The sequence below is a fragment of the Nilaparvata lugens genome, chromosome 11 (genome assembly GCF_014356525.2).
Source record: "Nilaparvata lugens isolate BPH chromosome 11, ASM1435652v1, whole genome shotgun sequence".
Lineage (NCBI taxonomy): Eukaryota > Metazoa > Arthropoda > Insecta > Hemiptera > Delphacidae > Nilaparvata > Nilaparvata lugens.
The window spans coordinates 16239060-16257248 of NC_052514.1; the positions used below are offsets into that span (position 1 = coordinate 16239060).

The 18189-nt window shown below is 36.1% G+C and overlaps 1 protein-coding gene across 1 annotated transcript in view; it reads right to left on the bottom strand.

Annotated features, from left to right (window-relative positions):
• Positions 1-10530: 10530 nt before the first annotated feature.
• Positions 10531-18189, bottom strand: part of LOC120353648 — a 516732-nt gene continuing 509073 nt past the window's right edge. The window contains exons 2-5 of the mRNA XM_039438208.1: positions 17418-17542; positions 15200-15379; positions 13954-14069; positions 10531-10644 (exon numbers count right to left, since the gene is read on the bottom strand). Coding sequence (XP_039294142.1) covers positions 10531-10644; positions 13954-14069; positions 15200-15356 — 387 coding nt within the window. The 5' untranslated portion in view covers positions 15357-15379; positions 17418-17542. The remainder of the gene's footprint in view (positions 10645-13953; positions 14070-15199; positions 15380-17417; positions 17543-18189) is intronic.

The window sequence follows — 18189 nt, forward strand, 5'->3', positions numbered from 1 at the left end:
CAAGCTAAATTCAACCAGTCGATGAATAAAAATCAGAAAACCCGCACATGCTATAATTGCAATAAAGTAGGGCATATAGCTAGAGATTGCCGAGCTAAAAAGCAAGATACAGAAGGTGGAAAAACCGGCAGATTTGAGAATAAGAAAGAAAATAATAACTCCAATGACGAAAAATACAAACAAATCGAATGCTATAACTGTAAAGGTAAAGGTCATATTGCGCGGAATTGTAGAAAGCCGAAGGTTTTCAACAGAGTTCGACGGTAAACGCCCGGACGTCGAACTGGAACTCACAAGGCCGAAATTAGTACCCCATTTAAGATGTCAAGAAGAGAATGATAAATATGAAGATTTAGTAGTATCAGTTACTATCCGTGGGATACAATGTAATTTTCTAGTTGACACCGGAGCATCAATATCGATAATTAAATGGGAGATAGATGGCGAGAAGTTATATGAAGCTAATTTACGAGCTCAGGGCGTCACAGGTAATTTTATTAATATTAAAGGGCTACAGATATTAAATGTGAAAATAGGGACTGTAAGAAGAAATTGTAGTTTTTATGTGGTGGAGCACTTTGATTCTCCATATGATGGAATAATGGGTATCGACAGTTTATTAGAGTTCCAAGCAATTATTGATTTAAATTCCCGAGAATTGACTGTCGCTAATATCATTAGTGTTCCATTGGTCAGTTCTGTTACCTCAGAACAACTAACAGGTGTTTTTCGAGATCAAATTGACATAATACGTTCATATTCGGTACAGAGGTTCCGCTGAGGTCTACATGCAGGCGAGCGAAGCGAGCCCGCTGATCTCATTTTTGGACGATCCAGTCGGGGGGTCCAGGGGGCGGAGCCCCCTGGCTAGACGGATATGGCGAGCGAAGCGAGCCTGACGGCTAGTTCAATAATTGTATACTCTTATAAACCTTATGAGCCTTCACAATATAATATATGTCGATATTGAGTATGCAGTCAATAGAGAAAGTTTGGGGTCCGAATGAACCCACTGGGCACATCATACACAAGCCAGACATAACCTCAATCCATAGTCTCTTGTTTGTAATCTATTTATTTATTGAGCTTCTGTAACGTTATGAATGTAATATATTGTGTTGAATATAGTCATATGATCATCTTTTGATAATTTAAGTTTATTTCTGATAGATACTTTGTCTGAAAATTTTTATTGCTGAAACTTTGATGAAATGTAGGCTATAATATAATATTTACCTATACATCATGTCAACAATTCTGTTTGTACTGTTTCAGATGGCCATACCTGTTGACAGTAATGAGTGACTAACAATTCTTTTCGATGAAAGAGGGATGCAACAATATTATTTAGAATATGATATTTTATGTAAATATTCATTATTTTATAAAGAATTTGTATTTTATGTTTGTAAGTATGAATTGTATATTAATTTTTTGTTGACATTAATAAATTGAATTGAATTGAATTGAATTGATCGAGACTTATCTGATAACGAGCTACTTGAGGGCGATTCTGATGATCGACGAATTGAAGAACTACTACAAGCCCCAGATGAACAACCGCCTGACGAATTGGATGGCATTGTCTTCAAAAATCCCAATGATTCGGTGCAGGTATCTGATTATTAAACACCAAATTCTTAAAGCAGACCTTCAGCAAGTAGAGAAAAATTGGTTTGGCATTTTGTAGATAGGCCTAATGTAAATAGTGAGTGTGTTGTCAACCACTGCGATCCTCCTCCAGAGTTGACTCCGTTTCAATATTTCAAGAAATTCTTCTCTGATGACATAATTGAAATGTTTATTACTGAAACAAACCGATACTCAGTTCAAAATCCGGGGGGGGGGGGAAACATAAATAAAAATAAAATAGAGCAATTTTTCGGCATACATGACATGATTGGTGTCATACAAGTACCAAGCTATAGACTATATTGGGCTGATGTTAGCAGGTTATCATCTATAGCTGACTGTATGCAGCGAAATAGATTTGATACATTGAGATCAAATCTCAAATCTTCAAACAATGAAAATATGCTGCCAAAAAGTCACCCTGATCATGATAGGCTGTTCAAGGTTAGTCCTTTTCTTAACATTTTGCAGCAGAATTTTAGAATACTTGAACATGAGGAGTTCAGTGCTGTTGATGAAATGATGATTCCTTTCAAAGGTAGGAGTAGCATCAAGCAGTATGCCAAGAATAAGTGGGGTATAAAAGTATTTTGTTTGGCAAGTCGTAGTGGCCTTCTAATAGACTTTGAAGTGTATATAGGCAAGGGTACAGCTCCATCTGTTTCAGGTTTAGGTCTAAGTGGGGATACTGTTATTTGGCTTGCTCAGACAATCCCCAAGCATAAGAATTACAAGTCGTCATTTGACAATTTGTTTGCATCCTATAACTTAGTTGTAGCTTTGAAAGAAATTGTAATTTTGTCCGTACGTACTGTACAAACAAATCGTATACCAAATCGTTCATTCCCTTCAGACAAGGAATTGAAAGATAAAGGTATAGGTTCTTCTAAGTGAAGACTAAAAAAAAAGAAGTTATAGTTGCTGTCAAATGGTATGACAATAATAGTGTTCACGTTGTAGTCATGTAGGTTGTGAACCAATAGATAAAGTGAAAAGATGGTCTATGAAGGAGAGAAAGTATGTCCAAGTTGAACTTCCTGCAATGATAAAAGAGTACAATAGCTATATGGGTGGGATTGATCTACATTACATGCTTGTGGCTCTCTATCGTATTGATATGAAAGCAAAACGTTTCTATTTGCAAATTATTTTTCATTTTGTGAACATTTGTATTGTCGATGCATAGCTCTTGTATAAGAGGCATTGCTCACAAAACATGGAGACCCCAATCCCCCTTCTGAAGTTCAGGCTTGAAATAGGAGAAGCTTTGTTGAAATCTGAAAAATCTCTTTGTTTCTAATATGTATGACACCTTCAGAAAATGTCTTGTTATGGCTTGGTCTCATGTGGGCGAAAGCCTTTATAGTGGTAACAAGCTAATTTACCTAATTCGAGAGTGGTTAAAGTATCTAATTGCTTAGATTAGATGAGTGACATGTTCTTAGCACTCAAGTTGCAATGGAGACTGATTGAGACCAGCTTCACTGAGTTATTGAACTGGAGGTTCAAATAAAATCAAATCAATTTATTGCCACAGACAAACACTTTACAATTTGTATCGGCTACGTCAATATTAAAAACTATATTAGACTACTCATCTAAAGCAGTACCTAATGTAGTAGCAATACCTAATGCAGTAGTTAATGTATTAAAATAATTATTTTAAAAAACAACTTATTCATCATTTACATCATAAGCAATTACCTAAAAATCTAGATAGACTCCATGTTAACATTGCAATATTACATCATCCACAAAAAGCCTTTTGAAGCATAAGACAAGGCTGAATTTGGCGATATGTTTGGGATTGAGCTTTGGCTGCATCTTCCATAGCCGCAGTCAGTGCTTTGTCCCTCTTTGTCCAACATTTAGACCACTCATTTGGTGTTTTTATTGCTGCACTCACAAAATAATATTTTCTCATTGGATTGTGTCTCAAATGTTGAGTCAAAAGGGTCCAATACATTGATCATGTACCCAAGCTCTCTCAATTTTTGGGCCAAAAACAATCACGTGGTATCAGTGCAAGCATACTGGAAAAAACTGAATAAAATAGATGACGAAGAGTGTATGGTAGAGTCATTGAAAAAGTAGCAATTTATAGAACAAAAACCCAGATAAAACATAAAGTAGATTTTGTTAATTTTTTTTCAACAGGATGATGTAAGCCGACTTGAGCCAGGAATCAAAGTACTAAAACTAAACATAAAGTGAAGAAACAGATCAGGACGCTGATGAAAACCTTAAAACTTTTCATAAAAAGATTGAGACTGAGATGGGGTACAATATCCCCTATTCTACATTCTGCCCATTTTGGGTTATTTTACCTAATGTGAGAAAGAGAGATACATGCGCTTGTGAAAAACATGAGAATATCTTAGTCTTTGAAAAGCTGAAGATGCTATAAGTGCTTAAATTAATGTTGGGATCTGGATGAGATGGTTAAAACGTTATTTTGTCCTTCAATCAAAACTCAAGAAGATTGTTTAATGAGAAAATGTTCAAAATATCGTCACTTAGATATTTGGATTGAAACATTTGAAAATAGTTAGTTAGCATAATGTTGTACAATGGAGAAGAAAGGACGTGAAATTCATGTTTAAAGGAGAAGATAAAACAATGAAAAAGTAGTGGAAGAGAGATTCGAGATAGAAGTAAAAAGCCTAGTAGAGATGTTTTTCATTTTAGTACCTCCTTACATGAAGCATATTTGCAACATAATTCACCAATACATGTCAGTGGAAAATCTTTAAATGAATATAAAATCTGATTAAATTCTTATTCATATTGATTTCAGTCAGAATATGAGTGCAAATACTCCAAAGAAATGTTAAGTGTACACTTTGCAGGTTATCATCATCAAGTGACTTTGCATACGGGTGTGTTGTACTACAAAGATAACAATAATAATAATAATGAAGTTCAACATCTTTCTTTTAGTTCTATTTCTGAAGGTTTGAGACATGATGCATGGGCCATTGCATCACATCTGAATTGCATTCTCGATTATGCAAAAGAAAAAATGGGGGATTTAAAATCAATTCACTTCTTGAGCGATAATGCATCTCATGACAAACTTTAGATGGATGCACACCTGAGGAGGCGCGAAGCGGCATTTTGCATCCAGGTGCTTCTTGCTTTGAATGAAAGCACTCACACACACACACACACACACACACACACACACACACACACATACACACACCGGATCGGGCATGGCGTGGAACGGTGTGATAGGGCAATCTCCATAAGATCGACACTTTGTATCACCACCAAGCCGCGCCTCCTCAGGTGTTCTTAGCCTTAGCTTAATCTGATGCATCACTATATTTTTATGAAAATTATCCAACAATCAGTATTTAAATTAACTCAATATGGACTTTCTATGTGCTTTGTTACTCGTATATTGTCGATGCAATCAATGGTAAACTCGCGAAACTAACAATTTTGCAAAAATGAGTTTTTTGGTCGAATCATCTGCTTCAAGTATCTAGTTTACCATGGCAAACTCGTGAATCTGTATCTTCTCCTATTTCTACACAATTTGCAATGTAAACTAGCGAAACTGATGCTTTGTTGATTTCTTTACTCCAGTAAAGTTGCGAATGACATGTTTCGTTAGTTTACTGCAGTCACTTTCTTACCAAGTTACTGTTGTATACTGGCGAAAGCGCACATTCGCTAGACCACTGTGGTGCAAAATGGAATAAAATACTCATTTGTAAATTTGAATAGCATAATAATATTAACTAATGATATTTGTTTTAATAGCCTATAACTTACACTTGAATCAATCAGTGGAAAAGAAACGTTTAAAAGCAAAAGATGGTTACAGGGACAGTCATACACAACTGTGAAAGGAAAAACTATTGCAGCTAGACCACAAATAGAACCCTGTTGTTTGGAAAAACCTAAGCATCGTTGTTCAGCTCTAGTTCCATTGGATGTGAGAAGTGATTTGTACAAACAGTTCTACAGTTTAGACAATCTGACACTACAACGTTCATTTATATCAAAACATGTGATGATTGGCAAACCAAAAAGAAGGAAAACAGAGAATTCTCGGCATGGGACAACGGAATGTTACACTTTTACAGTTAATGGTGAAAAGAAGATTGTTTGCAGAGTTTTTCTTGGATGTTCTAAATATACCTGAAGGTGCTAGGAGCAATTGCAGATATGAATGAAACCGGATATTCGATGTCAGAGATGAGAGGTAAAAAAACTCCACCACAAAAAATAAGTGATGAGAGAGAAGCATTAATAATTATTGAGCACATACGCTCTTTTCCCACTTTGGAATCACATTATTATAGAAAATCAACAGAGTATACGTTCTTAGATTCGTCTCTGAATATTGGTATTATGCACAATACAAGGAGAAGGTAGTGAGACCACACAGCTACCAGTTAGTTTAGAGAAACACAGAAAAGTTTTCCGTTGTTTCAAGTTGAAATTTCATAAACCGTAGAAAGATCTTTGTAAAACTTGTGTTGCAAATAAAGAAAAAAGTGAAAACTCAAAGAGGTTTTCTCTCACATTTGCAAAGAAAATAACTTGCTCGTCAGTATACAAATGAAGACAAGGAAGCAGCCAAAAACGACCCTGCAACACTGCCATTCATTTGATTTACAGGCTGTTATAAATACTCCTAAAGGAGCAGCTGGTGGAAGCCGCCTGTTTCTCTAAGAAGAGATATGATCGCTGGTAGCACGATTGCTGATACAAGATACGTCTAGTTAGTAGGATAGGGGCTTGTTCGTTATCGGAATTAACCAGACTAATCGCTGCACCAGCTAAGAACGGCCATGCACCACCACCCACCAAATCAAGAAAGAGCTATCAATCTTTCCGGTGTCCGGGCCTGGTGAGTTTTCCCGTGTTGAGTCAAATTAAGCCGCAATTACTCAATTAAGTCAATTTACTTCTGGTGTTGCCCTTCCTTCAAATTTCAGCTTTGCAAACATACTTCCCCCGGAACCCGGAAGCTGCCCGGCGGATCATCGGAAAAGACGCCGGCGGATCGCTGGCAGGCATTGTTTATGGTTGGAGATAGGGCGGTATCTGACTGCCTTCAAACCTCTAAGTTTCGTTCTTGATCGACGGGAATATACTTGGCAAATACTTTCGCTTCGATCCGTCTTGCGATCATCCAAGAATTTCACCTCTAACGTCAGCTGTGACGAGACAGTCTACTCTCAGACTTTACAAATGCGGCGCTTGATGACAGGTATATTACTGCATATTGAGCAGTAAATAATCGTGGAGCCAACGACAAGAATCAGCTTATACCTAATAATCAGGTCAAGTCTGCCAAAGGAAGAAAAAATCAGCAGAGAATACTACATAAGAACATACCACCATCATATTGAAACCAAATAACAGATTATATGACCACACTCAAATATCATGACAGACAGTGATTATCACTTTGCACTTGCTGGCCTCCCTGTTCATGTTCTTCTCCACGAAGTCTTAGAGCTGGAGTCTCTTTGAGATCACTGGCATTCATGTTGTGAACATTCTCGAATAGCCAGAATGTCTATAGTCTATTCATTACAGAATGTGATGAGACAGTCTACTCACACACTTTACAAATGTGGCACTTGATGACAGGTATATTACTGCATATTGAGCAGTAAATAGAACGCATCAGCTTATCATCAGCAGTATAATGTACTGGCGAAAACAAACAGTGAAATACTGCTTGTGGAGCAGTACTCTTTTTAGTCGATCAGATCGCTCAGCAATCAATAACTGAAACCAATAAAAATAGATGTTTGCTTGGAAACCAAACTTTACCTGGCCAAGATCGTTCCTCATAATGATAAATTGTCCTGAAATTCAATAATTATTTGATCTGTTAGAGCCATTCATATTTATCCAGCCATAAAGTGGACCTTTAAAAAACTCTTATTTAGTTGTCAGGAACATAAACAGCAGCCAGAAAGCAAAATCTTGTTATTTTCACGCTTCAGCCAGGTTGAATATTTAAACTGCCTAAGAAAAGGATTCAACAATAATTGTGAGGAGCGCATCCACCATTTATTTATTCAAGGTGGCAGCGGAACTGTATGTCATCATACACTAGAAAAACTCCACCACAAAAAATAAGTGATGAGAGAGAAGCATTAATAATTATTGAGCACATACGCTCTTTTCCCACTTTGGAATCACATTATTATAGAAAATCAACAGAGTATACGTTCTTAGATTCGTCTCTGAATATTGGTATTATGCACAATACAAGGAGAAGTGTAGTGAGACCACACAGCTACCAGTTAGTTTAGAGAAAACACAGAAAAGTTTTCCGTTGTTTCAAGTTGAAATTTCATAAACCGTAGAAAGATCTTTGTAAAATTTGTGTTGCAAATAAAGAAAAAAGTGAAAACTCAAAGAGGCTTTTCTCTCACATTTGCAAAGAAAATAACTTGCTCGTCAGTATACAAATGAAGACAAGGAAGCAGCCAAAAACGACCCTGCAACACTGCCATTCAATTTTGATTTACAGGCTGTTTTAAATACTCCTAAAGGAGCAGCTGGTGGAAGCCGCCTGTTTCTCTAAGAAGAGATATGATCGCTGGTAGCACGATTGCTGATACAAGATACGTCTAGTTAGTAGGCTAGGGGCTTGTTCGTTATCGGAATTAACCAGACTAATCGCTGCACCAGCTAAGAACGGCCATGCACCACCACCCACCAAATCAAGAAAGAGCTATCAATCTTTCCGGTGTCCGGGCCTGGTGAGTTTTCCCGTGTTGAGTCAAATTAAGCCGCAATTACTCAATTAAGTCAATTTACTCCTGGTGTTGCCCTTCCTTCAAATTTCAGCTTTGCAAACATACTTCCCCCGGAACCCAAAAGCCCTGGCTTCCCGGAAGCTGCCCGGCGGATCATCGGAAAAGACGCCGGCGGATCGCTGGCAGGCATTGTTTATGGTTGGAGCTAGGGCGGTATCTGACTGCCTTCGAACCTCTAAGTTTCGTTCTTGATCGACGGGAATATACTTGGCAAATACTTTCGCTTCGATCCGTCTTGCGACGATCCAAGAATTTCACCTCTAACGTCAGCTGTGACGAGACAGTCTACTCTCAGACTTTACAAATGCGGCGCTTGATGACAGGTATATTACTGCATATTGAGCAGTAAATAATCGTGGAGCCAACGACAAGAATCAGCTTATACCTAATAATCAGGTCAAGTCTGCCAAAGGAAGAAAAAATCAGCAGAGAATACTACATAAGAACATACCACCATCATATTGAAACCAAATAACAGATTATATGACCACACTCAAATATCATGACAGACAGTGATTATCACTTTGCACTTGCTGGCCTCCCTGTTCATGTTCTTCTCCACGAAGTCTTAGAGCTGGAGTCTCTTTGAGATCACTGGCATTCATGTTGTGAACATTCTCGAATAGCCAGAATGTCTATAGTCTATTCATTACAGAATGTGATGAGACAGTCTACTCACACACTTTACAAATGTGGCACTTGATGACAGGTATATTACTGCATATTGAGCAGTAAATAGAACGCATCAGCTTATCATCAGCAGTATAATGTACTGGCGAAAACAAACAGTGAAATACTGCTTGTGGAGCAGTACTCTTTTTAGTCGATCAGATCGCTCAGCAATCAATAACTGAAACCAATAAAAATAGATGTTTGCTTGGAAACCAAACTTTACCTGGCCAAGATCGTTCCTCATAATGATAAATTGTCCTGAAATTCAATAATTATTTGATCTGTTAGAGCCATTCATATTTATCCAGCCATAAAGTGGACCTTTAAAAAACTCTTATTTAGTTGTCAGGAACATAAACAGCAGCCAGAAAGCAAAATCTTGTTATTTTCACGCTTCAGCCAGGTTGAATATTTAAACTGCCTAAGAAAAGGATTCAACAATAATTGTGAGGAGCGCATCCACCATTTATTTATTCAAGGTGGCAGCGGAACTGTATGTCATCATACACTAGAAATACACTAGTATATTACCTAATATTTTGGCAGTATGAGATAAAATTCTCAAATTGGAGTTTTAGACAACGGCCTGTTTCTTCTTATTTGATTGTATTATTAAATTGACTATATAACAATATTAAATTAACTATAACAATATAACTATTGTATTATTTGATTGCTTCGTCCGACGAATAGTTATCATGATAATCACCATCATCTCAATCATCAAAGTAGAGCTAAGAATAGTAGGATACTGAGACACACACAATTTGGTTTTAAAGCTATTAGGAACAACAAAGTTTAACATGCATAGAATGTGGCGGCTGTGAGAAGCGACATGGAGGGAGATTCACCATATAAAGTCAGTGCAAATTATAGCATAAATGTGCCAGTGTTGCCGCTTTTCCTTTTCCATCTATAGTAGATAGTTATGATTCAAGTTATCCCAGTGAATCTCATCTGTTTGTAATTGTTGATTCTTGTCAATGTTAATAAAATCTTTTTAGATTATAGGCCTATTTTATTTGTAAAGAAATTATATTTTTCCAAGATTTGATAACAAATTACCATAATTGAGATGAAATATTTTGGTAGATCATCATATTTCCACACAGTTTACAAACAATTTGACACTGATGTGGAACTGGAAAAGGATAGAGCTATCTGCAATGTCTAATGACAGACAGGGATAGCAAACCAATATTAATCAGATGCTGACTTAATAACCTGAATCTCACTACAGTTCGCTGCTTATAACCACCATACAAGTTACATTTTGTCACAAGTTACAATAATTACTAGTAATAACAATTTGTAGTTACAACGAACAGCTAGATGAGTCCCTCGCGCAGGGGACGGGGATATAAGTTGCTATGCCACAGCCGACATCATCTGTTCGAGGGAGGGTCACGATTACCCCCTCGACCCCTCAGGATGGTCGATGCGTCTGACAGACTGTAGGTGCCTGGCTCGAACACGGGAGGTACTCCAAGCCTGGATAGTCCGGAGTGGGGGGACTGCTGCTTGGGTCTTCCTTCTGCAACTGCAAATAATCATTCATTTTCACTTATTTATACATTGATTATTTCATTTCATCCTAATTGGGGTATGAATGGGTATGTCGTGTGTGCACACGAGTTCTGTGATTCAAATTATTTCTATGGACAAAATGGGAGTGCCTCAGAACTGCAAGTTTCAATTTGTCTAGTATACGAACATAACCTTTTAGGTTCTGTTCAATTAGGTTTTGAAGGTTAAAGTAATGGTTGAGGAGTTAGATTTTAAATGGCAATATGTTAATATTATTTTATATGTGTTGATAATTTTATATAATAAACACAAATAACGAATTTGAAATACTCGCACTTTTGAGATATCACTCTTGCCAAAGACACCCAACAAAATGACAGCAGTCAATTACAAGAATTCAAATTCGATTTCTCAATTGAAGAATACTAGTAGTTCTGTGAACAGTAGACCTCGCGCATAAACTACAACCTCCTCTGAAACTGTCTATCAGAGTAAATTCTGTCCTGTCCGTTCATGACGGCGAGATATCGGTGTGAAAACGGGTGATGACCGTTTGGGTTGTTGTATCAACAATGCGAATCATCTGTTGTGAACAACTACTATCATCAAAAGCCAACTTCCTACAAGACATACTGTGATACTGGCAACTGTTCAGCCCGAGTTGAGAGCAGAGAAAGGCGGAGAGGAAATGCTAAGCTACATTGAGTTATTAATTGCATGTGTCATTGAATGCAATTAATAATCCACTCGACAGCTGATTAATCATGAATAATCCCATAGTCCAATTTATACAGTGATATCGGACTATGGAGGAAATTCCTTTTACTTTTATACTCGTAGTTCTGTGAACAGTAGACCTCACGCAGTTTTTTCATCCACAAGTATATGATGGACACAAGTACCACAGTACTACAGATGGACACAAGTATCCACAAGTACAGGATGTCACCTGTTCTAGTTGATTCAGTTGAATCACAATTCACAGTTGAATCTAATTTACTCTTAAAAACTGTTACTTGTTTTCTCCAAGATCAAAAACTCACTTATAAACTCAGTTCACGTTTGAATTTGTATCCCATATGATGATTTTTCCAGTTTCGTGATAATCTTTACATCTGATAAAAATATTTCTCAACTATTTAAATTTTTTTTTCAATCAAGAATATTATTGACCGAGTGAAGTGAGGTCTAAGATTCAAGACGACGGTTTTGCATTTCTCTATATTTATGTTTATGTATGTTTATATTTATGTTCCAAATTTACGGCGAAACGCAGCAATAGATTTTCATGAAATTTGACAGGTATGTTCTATTTTGAATTTCGCGTCGACGTATACATAAGGTTTTTGAAATTTTGCGTTTCAAGGATAATACAAAAGGAAAAGGAGTCTCCTTCGAACGCCAATATTACCGTAAAAATCAGACTATGGAATTATCCATCATAAATCAGCTGTCGAGAGGCTTATTAATAGCATGCCTCATTGAATGCAATGACGCATGCAATTCATATCTCAATGTAACTTAGTAAGAAATAAGCTGTCGTGTGGGCTATTTATTGCATGCCTCAATGAATGCAATTTTTATGCACTAATAAATGCACTATAAGGCATTTTTATTTTCGAATCTAAAGAATATGATTGCAACATATTATCAAAAATAAATTGAATCCTAAAATCATGAAGTGTAGGAAATCAGCGTTATGGTAGACTATTTAATATTTCAACATACCGATTTCTCGCGACACAACAAAAAACCATCAGAGAAGATGGGCTTATTGGGTTGGCGTATCGACAGCCAGACCTGATAACAGCGCTCACACTTACCGATTCCGGGACGACAAGTCACGGTACGACATGACAGAAAGCTTTCTGATTAGCCAATTGGGTTGACGAATCGAGAATCAACCAATCGGAGAGCTTTCTGTTCTTTTATGCTGTGCCTTGTCGTCCCGGAATCGATTTAAGCATGAAAATGGCAGTTTTCTATTAAATGTTCGTAACAGCTTATTGAGTTCCACATTAATATTTTTACTCCATGTCATATGAAATATAACAACTCTTCCATAGTGATTCTATAGTTTGAATTTTCAGTTTAATATTTCAATTTTTCTGCTCTTGTGTTACAGTTATTATATTCTACATTGGGATTTTTTCTAGACATTTTAAATTGATAGATTATTTATTTATTTTTGAGAAAACATAACAACAGGTCAATGTAACTTTCAGAGCGCGAGGTCTACTGTTCACAGAACTACTAGTAATTCTTCGGCATTATTCAGTTCATTTAATCTTTTTTTCAATCACCTATTAAATTTGTTTTTCAAATGTGAGAATATCGATACTGATGGGCACTCATCATGAAAAATATTGAAACCCAACCTTATAGAAATAGACACGGCCAGACATCTGTGTAATGTAATGTTCAAGATATGTAACGAAATACGCGAAGCTTGGTCCCGAAAAACAAGTTTCTTCAAGGTTTAAAGCAATTTACTATGTTAAATATACAATAAACACAAAATATTTTTTTACAGAACTTGTAGAAAATTTAATTTCGAAGAGAAAGATGTAGAATAAGTCTATAAAAGACAAACGCAACCTTGAAAAAAATAATCCTTAATTACATACAAAACGCATGAAAAATAGAGAGCTCAACAGATTTTGTCTATTTTTAATGCGTTTTGTTTATAATTAAGGATCATTTTTTCAAGGTTGGGTTTGTCTATTATGGACTTATTCTACACGTTTCTCTTTAAAATTAAATTTTTTACAAGTTTTGTTTTATGTACATTTAACATAGTAAATCTACGTCAAACTTAAAGGAACTTGTTTTTCGGGACCAAGTTTCGCGTATTTCGTCACATATCTTAAAAATTACTGTAGCCTCAGGTCTGGAAAAGGTTTTATCCAATTTTTCTGTTCATTTTACATAAAGTATGCTAAATTGTACATCTTAATTAACAGCCAACAAATACCCGTGGGGCTTCGTTTCGGCAGGGGAACTGAAATCTTCCAGCCTGTATAACTTGGTAACTAAGCATTTTCAGACCTATGTTAATTAGAACTTTTCTCTTCTTTTGATGAGAGGAATCACGCCCTGACGTATGGGCACCTTTTTTCAGAGCACCCTGTAAACATAAATACATAAGGAGAAATGCAAAACCGTCGACTTGAATCTTGAACCTCACCTCGCTCGGTCAAATATTGGGTTAATACAAATTTTGAGTTTCTCAATTGGACGGTTTAAAAAAAAGAAGACAGTAAATTATTTTACGCATTAGCATGAATTAATTATGTTTGAATAATGTGCTAAGTTGGCTTACCGGGATGACGTCAGCTTCCTCCTCAGGAGGCGATAGAGGAGGTGAGTTGAGGGATTCGCCTCCGGAATCACCCCGAGATGAGTTTCTAAATATTGCTTTGTGTAGTCTTGGTGAGCCTGTCAATACAAATATAATATCATTAATAGTAACTAAAAATTTGAATAACTGAGATGAGATATGCTAGTAGTTTATTTATTATATCTCTATTTCTACATAGCCTACCAATATCCCTGGCAATTTGGAAACGGTGCGCAGTTTGAAAAGTATGGAGTATCAGCTTTGTCGATTGTAGAAAAAACGTTTTTTGGAATCTTGAAAGTTATAACTAATAAAATATGAGTTTTAGAGAGAAATTTTATAGAACAAAATTTGTAGAGGACGGTTTTAAAAATATTTTTGTTCAAAACACGGTTGAATATCTTGAACGGTTATTGGAATACAAGCGATATAGTAGAACCCTAAACATTTTGGTAGCTATCTTGTTTTCGAGGTGTTTACCTGTGATTTCGACTTATCATCATCACGATCCCTATTATGCTAGACTTAACGAAGAAATTGAGACATCTTCCACGGCTGTTATCCAAAATGACCACGAAGTGCCTTTTTCATGACATTTGCGCCCGGACTAAATAGCCTAACTCTGCAGCGGGTTTATACAAAAGATACGGATTTATCCATAAATATATTTTTGTGTTTGCATCAATTTTGAAACTGTAAAATATACTGTTGTGAAACAGTAATCTAGAAATCCTTATAACAATAACAAACACCACCGTGAAATTAATACTAAATTATCATTGTTCCTTATAACAACAACAAAGATACCTTTAGGCTGGCCACTAACGACAGGAAATGTCATGTTACATCATGCATGTTTTGTCATCAGCGAGAGGCTTTGAACAAAAAAACAGCTGTTTGACGGTAGCTTCTAACATAATTAAAATAAAGAGCTAATAAATGGAATAAAACACTGGAAAATTACAATTTACAATAATACAAACATAATTTAACCTCGAATAGAGTTGTGAAGAGAGAATAAACAACAAAAAATCGAAGATACAAAAACCTAACAATTTTGTGTGAAGCCTTCTGATGTGAAGACAACAATGTATGACGACATGTGTGTACACACATGTTCATCATGCATGACCTGTCATTGGTGGCTAGCTTAGCAAGCAGTGCTGATAGTTTATGAAACTCATTTAATGAATAAAATCGACTGAATGTGTGAGGGCGGGGGGCATACCTAGCAGAGTCTTGTGATCATTTGGTTTGCCGGTGAAGAGGCTCTTGAGCCGAGCAGCGGGGGTGGGGGTGTTGGCGGTCCCTCCCGAGCCCCTCCGGCCCCCCGTGGAGCTCCCCTGGTTCTGGTCGAGTAGCATCTCAAACGCCGCCAGTCTCATGTGTGACGACTGGTCACTCAAGCCTGGCAAACCAAGCACACTCATAAATACAATTTTTATCCATTTATACACTTATAAGCATGTACCAGTACCACTGTACCAGTTTTGAATGATCAAACATAATTTTGTTGGTTACGTATTTGGCTTTGCAATGATAATCCAACAAGCTATCTGCGCATGCGCCGACGGTCTTTCCTATCGACCAATGACAGTTCTTCGTTTGTGGTACATTCTGAATGCACCGCGGTCAGAGTGTGAGGCAGGATTTATTTACCGGTAACTGGATTTTGAAACATTTACTGTCAAAATGGTTCCCATGAGACGTGGAACATTTTATCGCTAGTAACAATTTACCGTGTTCCCAGAACGTACACAATGTTGTATTTAGTTTGCTTCAATTTGTGATTCTTATCAAGATTAAACCACCAGCTGATTCAATTCAGTTTCAGCTTTCACTGTGTAAATGGCACTTATCCATACAAGGTGTGTGATTCAAATAGATCTTCTGTTGCAATTCATTATTGTTATTCTCATAATTAAAATTATTACTATTTTATTGATGTTTCTATATAATTGTAAAAATGGATTTGGTAAAATGAAGTTATTATTAGAATAGTACACTTTTAACTAAATACATCATGACAACTGAAGAATACTTTAGTAAATGTTATGCTATATGCTGAAGACGATGTGGGGACAGTAAATATACTTTTATAAATGAAATACTTCATGACGACAGTTAACCATACTAATGTGAATGAAAAATGTACTCAAATGTATGCATAATACACATGCAGCCAATAAATAAAATAATCAAAACAAATTGTTTTCCACAATACGCCTATCGCCCGATTTTACTTTAAATAAAACAGTTTAGCTAAATGATTTTTAATTGTATTAGCAAATTCTTTCCATTTTCTATTAGCAAATTCTGATCGATTCACGATATTGAATGACTTTCATTGAAAAACATTATGGTTGATAAAGGAAATACGATAAGAAATTTGACATAATTATGAATTAGCTAGTAACATATGGAATTTAACAAGTGAAGTAGCTATGAAAGTACCTATACGGCTGGCCACTAACGATAGGACATACATGATAAACATGCAAATACATACATATTTATCATGCACACACACACACATGTTCATCATGCATGTTTTGTCATCAGCGAGAGGCTTTTAATATAAAATAAACACTGGATAAACCACTTTAAAATTACAAATTATAATGATAGAGAAATTATTAAACATCAAATAGAGTATCGAAGAAAAAATAGACAACAAAAGTTCGGATAAGTTTTGAGTAGCTACTAAGTAGAAGGAATTTTGTCATCAATTCGGATCTTAATCTTTCTAAATTCAAAATTAATAATTGTTTCAAGTGTTTGTGTTTTGTTCCAATGTGGAAATTAGTGAAGAATTGGAAAGTCGCACATAACCTTTATTTGGACAATTTATTTTATGAAATTGGGAGAAAAGAAGTTTTGGACTGTAGTCTGTTTCTTTGTCCTTAAGTTGATGTAAATGATAAATAAATAAATATAAAAAAACCTAGCCTCAAAAAATTTTGCTCGAAGCCTTTCCCTGTTATAACGCAACAATGTATGACGACATGTGTATCATGCATGTCCTACAATTAGTGACCATCCTAGGTAAACTACTAACTAATAGATAAACGAACGTAATAGCTAAACTTTAGAAAAGCAAAGTTAATAATCTCCAGTTGGGCTAAATTGTGAAAATCAAACTAAATGAGACCAAGTCTATCCAAGTCAACTTCACAAACAGAAAATGTGAGCAAATTCCCCTAGCCATCAATGGGAAACCTGTTCCATTTGCTAACGAGGCCAAATAACTAAGCATGACTCTGGATGCAAGGTTGCGTTGGAAAGCAAACGTGAAGAAGAAGAAGAGAAAAGAACTAGGTATCAGATATAGAAAAATCTACTGGTTGATAGGCCGAAATTCTGCTCTTTCAACCTCCTCAAAGGATAGAAAGAAGTTTGGTGTGCTCTGAACAAATGCCTACATAGATTGATAAGATAATACTGACCACTGTTTTCAAGAGGAGCAACAGGAGGAGGCTGATAGAGAGCTGCTTTCTTGAGGTGATGCTTGCCTCTGCTGTCGGTCGAGCTACGCAGAGAGTCGATCCAAAATTTTTCCGGCGATCCATCTCTGTGCAGAAATTGAAACCAATCAAATAAACTTGTTTCCTCTTTATAATTACATTTCATTAAGAAAATTGCAAGAATCATTTGTTTATTTTTACAGAATATAACTACTACTATTGAGCAAAGTATCAATCTTCTTATATTAACTCAATAACAAGCAATACCGTTTTTCTCAATACCGTTTCTCAATTAATTACGTAAAAATAATATCAATTGATTTGAACCATTCAAGTACGGCTACACAACATGAGTAAATCATTAATTTATTTATCAATACTATGCCTATAGTGAGGTAACGTTAAAATGGCGCAGTGTAGATTGATAACTGTGCTGTCCTTTCTATCATACAACAAAACAGATAGCGCCTATCTATCTCAAGCTTTGCAATGTGTGTCTGTTTGCCAGAATATTTATTTCTACTTTTGACAGTGACTGTACAAAGTAGACAAACAATATCTCAGCCGACATTTTTTCTTCATTCTATCAAATAGTTGAGTTACACAAATGTATTATTGATTTGAAATGTATTTTTGAAACAATGGAATATTTTTGACATTACCGCTGAGAACCACAAATTGAGATACCTGAAATAACATTTTTAAAGAAGATTGCATAACCATTTATAGCCTTATCCACGCTTCAGTTAGCCTA